At 39.6% G+C, this 8,797-nt stretch overlaps 2 protein-coding genes across 3 annotated transcripts in view; one reads left to right on the top strand and one right to left on the bottom strand.

Moving 5' to 3' along the window:
- Nucleotides 1–8,437, bottom strand: part of LOC121281122 (olfactomedin-like protein 2A) — a 55,275-nt gene extending 46,838 nt beyond the window's left edge. Inside the window, exon 1 of one of the 2 annotated variants that reach the window (XM_041193829.1) lies at nucleotides 7,946–8,437. In XM_041193829.1, the coding sequence (XP_041049763.1) occupies nucleotides 7,946–8,029 (84 nt within the window). In that variant the 5' untranslated portion in view covers nucleotides 8,030–8,437. The remainder of the gene's footprint in view (nucleotides 1–7,945) is intronic. The other variant, XM_041193828.1, reaches the window with a different exon arrangement.
- LOC121281124 (60S ribosomal protein L36a-like) lies at nucleotides 1,618–1,978 on the top strand. Its single transcript, XM_041193830.1, has one exon. It carries the CDS (start codon nucleotides 1,632–1,634, stop codon nucleotides 1,950–1,952), a length of 321 nt encoding a protein of 106 aa, XP_041049764.1. The 5' UTR covers nucleotides 1,618–1,631; the 3' UTR covers nucleotides 1,953–1,978.
- Nucleotides 8,438–8,797: the final 360 nt, after the last annotated feature.

Raw genomic sequence — 8,797 nt, forward strand, 5'->3', positions numbered from 1 at the left:
AGTAGGCCCAATATGGACAACATTATTTCTAGACAAGGAATCACCTGCTAAATTTGAAGAAGTAATGAAATCATTCAATGGTTATTTTAACCTAGGAAGTAACAAAATCCTTGAAAGAGCTAAATTTAATAAGCATGTCCAGCAACCAGGAGAACCTGTTGATTCATTCATTAACGGTATTTTTTTTTAGTCTTGCAAGTTTGTGGTTCACTGCATTTTTTGTGAGGTTTAGGGCTTTCCCATTCGCTGCCACCATATTGTTGGCTGAAGGCTGCGAATACTGAGACCTAAATTTGAACTTATCAGGGATAGGATAGTTGTAGGAATAGCAGATGATGCACTCTCAGACATGCTACAAGTGAAAGAAGATCTAACCCTTGAGAAAACTATCCTGATTGGTAGGCAGTCTGAACTCAGGTCTATTTTAAGAGGTGAAAGTAAACTGTGGTACAAAGGAAACCCCACAGTTCAGTTACTTAAACAGGACAGAAACAGGGACACTCCAGGCCAAGGGAAACAATACCCTAACCACACCAGAAGAACATCAACCTCCGGGTCTGACAACTATTGGTGAGGTCAACACTGTGGCCACAAAGCAAATGCTGCAACTCCTGGCCAGCATGACAGTGCCACGGACGATGCTGCAAGTGAGTAGCAGCAGTCCATTCCTGACAGTACACCACACAGCCAAACGCAAAGGTGAGCTTCCTAAAATAAAACACATCCTAATAACAAGGATGGACATCTTCCATCACAGAGGGTATCACGTGACCCACGCGATAAAGGAAGAAGAGGAAAAAATGACATGGAGGTGAGCACAATGTTCATTCACCCCACATGAAACAGGATGGAACAACCATCACCTATCACCACAACTGCTGAATCAACAAAAGTGGTTCAATACCAAGGAATGGAAAAAGAGGATAAGAAGACACCCAGATGCCTGAACAACATCCAAATCAACAGAATTTACCTGCAATGACAGAGCCTACCACTTTTCCGATAGTAGTACGAACAAGATATGGAAAGGTTATAAGGCCTCCAAACCACCTTAACCTATGAATTCAGAGACTTGAAGGAGGGAGATGGGGTAGTAATAACAATGTAAATACAAGGGGTAAACCAGAATAACTTGAAATACATTGGATAAAGACTTGGGGGAGGGATATATATATATATACACACACAGTTCCTGTAGTTAATAAATGCACATAGTTACCTACTTAAGACTAAAAGGCGTCATTAAGACCTACTGAACAGTATCCAACATGCTACAACAAAGGATACAATTACATTAACCACCAGGGGTTGTGCCACAGGTTAGCAAGTCCATAAAAAAAGCAAACCAAGCACTCAGCTTAATGTCTAGAGAGATAGAATTGAAAAGTAGGGAAGTTATGATAAGCCTGTGTTGAATCTTGGTTACATTACACTTAGAGTACTGCATGGAGACCTGGTCACCATATTATGAAAAGGATACAAAGGCACTGGAAAGGGTGCAGAGAAGATTTGCAAAAGTGATACCAGAAATGTGTGGGTATACAGATCAGGAAAAGATTGACAGGCTGGGTCTGTTTGCTCTTGAAAAAGAAGCCTGAGCTCTCTCTCCACTCACTGCCGGGGTTGGGAAAATGGTTAACGTACCAAAGACCCGGAGGACATACTGCAAGAAAGGTTGTAGGCACCAGTCCCATAAGGTTACCCAATATAAGAAGGGAAAGGATTCCTTATACGCACAGGGTAAGAGGCGTTATGACAGAAAGCAGAGTGGTTATGGTAGACAGACAAAGCCTATATTTCGGAAAAAGGCTAAGACCACAAAGAAGATTGTGCTGAGACTGGAGTGTGTGGAGCCCAACTGTCGATCAAAGAGAATGTTGGCCATCAAGAGGTGCAAGCACTTTGAGCTGGGTGGAGACAAGAAGAGGAAGGGCCAAGTCATCCAGTTCTAAGCTGCATCCTTTGATTTTTTTTGGAGTACACATTCACAATAAAATTAATTAAAGTTTAAAAAAAAAGCCTGAGAGGTAGCCTAATAGAGATCTTTAAAATTACAAAATGTTTTAATAGAGTGGATACAGAATGTTTCCTCTTGGGAGGAAGCACATAACCAGAAACCATCAATATAAGATAGTCACTAAGAAATCCAATTCAGAATTCAAAAGAAACTTCTTTACCCGGAGAGAGATGAGAATGTAGAACTCGCTACCACAGGGAGTGTTTGAAGTAAATGGTACAGTTAAAGGGAAATTAGATAAGCATATGAGGAGGGAATGGATGGTTGCAATAGTAGACTTAGATGAAACAAGATAGAAGGAAGCTCGAATGGAGATGAACACCAGCATGGACTTGTAGGGACAAATGCCATGTTCCTGCGCTATGTATTCTATTAACTCATCTCATCTCATCCAAAAGACAGATTTCAACTTCAGACTAGACTCAGTCCTTTTGGATTGTGTTGAGAAAGAGCAAAGGCCCTATTGGTCTTCTCCTGGTCTTTAGAAATGCTTCTGGGTTAATGACAAAAACTCTTTGATTTTAATCCAGCTTCCCTATAGTACAATGATCATTAATTCTGCCAAGCCAGTCCTCCATTCATAGAAACACCGAGCCACAGAATGGTTACAGCACAGAAGGTGGCCACTCAGCCTGTCACGACAGCGCCAGCTTTCCAAATGAGCAATTCATCTAATGCCACATCCAGCCTTCTCCCCATTGCCCTGTGTATTCTTCCTTTTCAGATAATAATCCAATTTCCTCTTGAATGCCTTAATCGAACCTGCCTCCACCATAATCTCAGACAGTGCATTCCAGATCCTAGCCACTTGCTGCATAAAATAAGTTTTTCTTCATGTCGCCGTTGCTTCTTTGGCTGATTATCTTAAATCTGTGCCATCTGGTTCTCGATGCTTCCACTAATAGGAAGTTTCCCCCTTTCAACTCGATCCAGACCCCTCGTGATTTTGAATACCTCTATCAAATCTCCTTTCAACCTTCTCTTCTTCAAGGAGAACAGTCCTAACTCCTTCGATCCATCTATGTAATTGATGTTCCTCATCTCTGGAACTATTCTTTGTAAATTTTTTCTGCTCCCTTCTAATACCTTCACATCCTTCCTAAAGCTTGGTGCCCAGAACTGGACACAATACTTCAGTTGAAGCCGAACCAGTGTTTTATGCATGTTTAACATAACTTCCTTGCTTTTGTACTCTATGCCCCTATTCATAAATCCCAGGATCTGTAAGCTTTATTAACTGCTTTCTCAACCTGTCCTACCACCTTCAATGATTTATGCACATATATATTCAGGTTCTTCTGCTCCTGTACCCCATTTGGAAATGTACCCTTTACTTATATTGTCTCTTCACGTTATTCCCACCAAAATGAATCATTTCACATTTCTCTGCATTAACGTTCATCTGCCATTTGTCTGCCCATTCCACCAGCCTGTCTATGTTCTTATGAAGTTTCTGAGGACTGAGCTTTATTTAAAAAATGTTAATGGCAACATGCTGCGTGGCATTTCCCAAGACCCTGTGGTACCAAAAGGACTTTGTATAAAGTAAACGGCTTTTCAGAAAATGGTGGGTGAACTGTCAGCAATTTTAGAATTAAATTGCTAGATGAAAAATCATTTCCAATACACTCAAGATTTTTTGATTTGCCACCCACTGCCTGGAATACCCTTCCTGTGGTGCAGGAACTTGGAAGGTTTCACACTCCAATTTTGAATGTTAATGATATAAATGAAGATATTGAAACAGTAGAATTAATCCCATTACAATTCTGATGATGGCTCACAGTTACACCTTTTGATTTCATCCACCTGCTGTGCTTTTCTAATAATTTGTTTTTATTTTAGATTTCCATTAGATTTTTATTCTTTAAATGTATATATAAATATAGATAAATATATAAATATAAAAGTGAAAGTCAAATGAGATCCCAGAAAGCTTAAAACGCTGCATGGCAACATTTTTTTTCAGTCCCCGGCATTTTGTGCACAGAAAGTCAAATAAAATCTTCCTGTAGTGCTGATGGTTGTAAACTGTAATCATTTGGTTTTGCTACTGGAATGATAGTCTGTACCACTGCCAATCTGTAGAACATGTTTATTTAGAAAGCCTTACCCAGATGCTAACAATCCAAAGCGGGTTAAGAAGTCCAGGCAACAGTGATACCTTCTAAGGAACAGTCTGGGTTCCTATGAACTGTTTTTGTAATGTATTACGTAATATGTTGTGAAAATTGTGAAATGCTAAATGCTCAGTAATGCAAGCCTTTGAAGATTAAATTGCTTAGCTGATGTTTTACTTGTGACAGAAAAATAAAATTATGGATTTTTGTTTTGCACTTAAAAGTAATCCCTCAGCCTCCAAGCTTCAAGCATGCTGTTGGTTTAAAAACAACATTATTAAAATACAATCTATCTTTTAAATCTGCACTGATCTTCACATTTTGTGCAGCTGAAATAATAGCAGACCAGGGCACATTTTGATCATTCTTTCCTCTTTATGATTGTCATAACTAAATGGATGGGCAGGTATACTGCTCCAAACCTTGCATAAATCCTGCAGCATCACTAACTGCTGGAAGATCAACAAGACCAGCCTAAGTGATTCACTCTCAAATATTCCTGGTGGCCAATGACTAGCCTCTGCTTTGCATCTCATCCTTCAGAGATTCTCTGAGGAATCAAAAGGTACAAAACCTTTCCTATTGCACCCCTTCCCATTAGAACATAAGAACAGAACTGGGTGATTCAGCCCCTCGAGCCTGTTCCATCATTGAATTAGATCATGGCTGTTCTGTATCTTAACTCCATATAAACTCCTTAGCTCCCTTAAAACCCTTGCCTAACAAAAGTCTATCAGCTATAGTTCTACATTTGATGATGATGAACTTTTATAAAACACCAGTTTGGCCCTCACTGCAGTATTGAGGCTAATTCTGGGCACTGGGAAGGAGAGAGTGCAAAAAAGGTTTACAAGCATTGTTCCAGTGATGAGAGGCTTCAGTTACAAGGATAAACCAGAGATGGTGAAGTTGTTTCCCTTAAAGAAGAAAAGGGTGAGAGGAGATTTGATAGAGGTATTCGAGATCATGAGGGGTCCAGACAGAGTAGATGGGAGAAACTGTTCCCATTAACAGCGGGGTCGAGAACCAGTGGACACTGGTTTAAGGTGATGAGCAAAAGAAGCAACAGAATACGAGGAAAAACTTTTTAAATCAGTGAGTGGTTAGGATCTGGAACGAAGGCAAATTCAATTATAGCTCTCAAAATTACATTGGATAAGCACCTGAAGAGAAAAATAAAATGCTGGGCTACAGTGAAAGAGGAGTCGAGCTCAGGTTGCTCTTGCAAGGGCCAACATGGATAATGACAGACTGAATGGCTTCCTTCTATGCAGTAACCATTCAATGATTCTAAGTTTCCAACTGATCTGGCTTCAACAGCTTTCTGGAGGAGGCAGTTTTAGATTTCCATTGGCCTTTGTATGAAAAGAGCTTCCTGATGTCACCTCTATCTGCCTCGAATTTTAAGGTTATGCAACCTTGTTCTGCATTCCCCCCATCATAGGAGATAGCCTCACTCTATCCACCTTATCAAATTCTTTAACCATTTTAAATACCTCCATTAAATCACCCTCAATATACTATACTCAAGGGGATAGAAGCTTAGTCTATTTATCAGAAGATGAACACTCTGCATCATCTGATTGTTTCTAATATTATCAAAACTAATGAATTTCCTATTTATATTTTTCAATCTGACATCCAACATTGATAAAACTGACCAGATACCAAACAATTGAGAAAGTCTCCCTCAAAGAAATGTGATTGAAACATCATTCTAGATTAATACCAAGCAGAGGCAGATTTCCAAAATGTTCATTACCTAGAGCAAAGTAGCAGGTTCATTAAATGGAGGCATGTTTATGATGAATCATTATCAGAAATGCATTTAATTTTACCCAGTGCTCACTACACTATATCACCTATGCTGTAACTCCCAGTACTATCATTCACCTTGCTTTAGGCAGATGGAAAGGAATTGTATTGAAGAAACCAGCTGATACAGTATTTTCTTCATTTGAGAAAAACAGTTTTATTTGTAAAGCTGTGGTCCCCGCACCTAAGGACATATTGCCTTAGGGGTGGTGGAACAAAGGTTCACTAGATTGATTTCTGGTATGAGAGGGGCTGTCTTATGAAGACAAATCAAATAGAATGGGCCTATATTCTCTGGAGTTGAGCAGAATAAGATTGATCTTGTTGAACACTGAGAAGGCTTGAGTGACTGGGAAGATGCTGAGAGGCTATTTTCCTTGGCTAGAAAGTCTAGAACTAGTGGTCATAAACTCAGTATAAAGGGTCAGCCATTTAGGACTGTGATGAGGAGAAATTTCTTCACTAGAGGCTTGTGAATCTTTGGAATTCTTTACCATAGTCTTCTTTCGTCGAGTATGTTCAAGGCTGAAATCAATAGATTTTTCGGATTGTAAGGGAATCCATGGATTTGGGGATCAGGCAGCAAAGTGGATTTGAGGTCAAAGATCAGCCATCCTACTGAATGCAGACTCGAGGGGTCATATGGCTTACTCCTGCTCCCACTTCTTACATAACAATGGTAAAGCAGGGTGTAATTTTTATCCTGATAATTTCACTGGGCAATGGTGTGCCGATATGTGAAATACATGAGTCTTGACAATTAATGTGAAACCGTGGAAGCTGTCATACTTATTCAAATATTGCAGGTTTTGGAATTTGTGATCAACCCTCCCCCCCACCCCCCCCCCCCCCCTTGGAAATATGTCCAAAACAACATACAAACAATAAATGAGTGCGACAGAACACTGTGAATCATTACAGAAAAATCTTCTGATGAAAATCATATAACAGTTACAAGTCCTTGGCTGACCTGACTTAAAATCTTATGCTAACTATATTTATTTGAGTAGGATTTTGTCTGAGTCAAAAATAAATTTGTGAATGCTGAAAATCTAAAAATTAGAAAATGCTGAGAACAACCGACTAGTCAGCATCTGGAAAAAAACAGATTACACTCAAAATAACACACTTATTCCGGTGTTGAGGGATTTGAGGCATTTGTATCATTTTCTGTTTTTAGGAGGCAACTGGAAATCGCAGTTGTCCTAATTCAAATAGTTTCAACACAACAGCAGATTCTGTCCTGAAGTTTTCAAGAATCGGCACCACAGACACATGTTCGATTTGTGCTACAGAAAGAAAAGGCAACTACTTTACTTCAACTATCAAAGCAAATGCAATTGGGGCACTTGGGGTATATTAGCAGTAAACAAAGATCATGAAAAAGCCATGTGTCAGGAAACAGCACTGAACAGTTATTCTGACCCACCTGCTGTGACTACTGAATCCAATCCAGATGTTCAGGGGGAAACTCTCAAAATTTGTTCATAACAACACAAGGTTGAGTTCTGTGATTGAGCACAGAATGGGGAAAGGCCACTGGCGAAGAAGGCCCTTCAGCCATAGCAGACTGAGAGGTTGGAAACTGAAAAATCCCTCAGGCTGTATGTTTGACATGTAATGAATAAGGTAAATATTGACTGTAATTTGAAATGTAGTAAGTAACATGCAGTATTGGAAGAAACTGAGTAGTTTTGTATTTTATGTAATGTCAACAGTCATGTAATGTACTTCTATAAATTTTACGAATAAAGTATTTTTGGGGGATAAAACTCATACAAGGCTTGCAACGGAAACCTGACAATCAAGGGACCCGCTTTGTATTGAAGCCCTGTGACATTCCGAAACACTTCAAGAAAATGGCCAGCTCCATAACAGAAGTTTGGTAAACTTGGTGATTATTTGAATGTGGGGAGAAATTATTTCACACAAAAGTTTAATTTTAAAGCGTTTAACCTATCAACAATTATTCAAAAGATCATGAAAAACTTACCTTACTAGTTGCATTAACTGCTCGTGATAGGATAAAAAGAGAAATAATAAATTTGGGAAGCCTCCACATGTTGATTGAGTGCATAAATGCCTCCTATCTCCTCGGTGCTTGGAGAAGACAAGCTGAGCAGAAATGCTGGAACTTCAGCAGGAATTCGGTGACAATGAGTACCAAAGTCACTGCATCAATCCTTTAACAAGAAATGTCTTTGGTTCTCTACACAGGCTTGCACTTTGCATGATCTTCATACAACTCCTCCTCTGAAACTGGGACAACCGCGGCTGTGCAGTGCAGCTTTCGGTTTACTTGCAGGAATAACTTTTTTTTTAAATTCCCACTGTGTATTGAATGCGAGGGAGGGTCAATAATGACTACCAACTGCAGATCGTGCCAACCCTGTGTCCACGCAAAGAGGACGAGCGATCAGCCGCGAAATCATTGGCGTTCAAGTCTCCAAAAGGCAATTTATCGGAAAATATACGTAACATAAAGAAGTGTTTCATCTGAATGTAGAAATGACTGATATTATTGGTTTGCCCGTTCATTTCAGTGTGCTACATGGAGTCAAAGGGAGGGGTTTAAAACGGTGAAACAGCACGTGTATGTGTCCACTTCCTAATTTATCAATGCTGTCCAATCTAACCAATGTTCCTGTATTTGTTTTCTGATGTGACTGCGCCATCTGATGGCGAGAATCCCCATCGCCACCCACCACCCACCGGCCTGGAGATGGGCCGAAGTGAGAATATATTTACGCTTTGGAACTAAATTATTACTGGATCCCCCATTTCAATTGTTAAATTTACATTTCAAGAAGGTGTCTTTTTTTAAAAAAAAATGCTTACATTCTCA

The sequence above is a fragment of the Carcharodon carcharias genome, chromosome 8 (genome assembly GCF_017639515.1).
Source record: "Carcharodon carcharias isolate sCarCar2 chromosome 8, sCarCar2.pri, whole genome shotgun sequence".
In the NCBI taxonomy this organism is placed as follows: Eukaryota; Metazoa; Chordata; class Chondrichthyes; order Lamniformes; family Lamnidae; genus Carcharodon; species Carcharodon carcharias.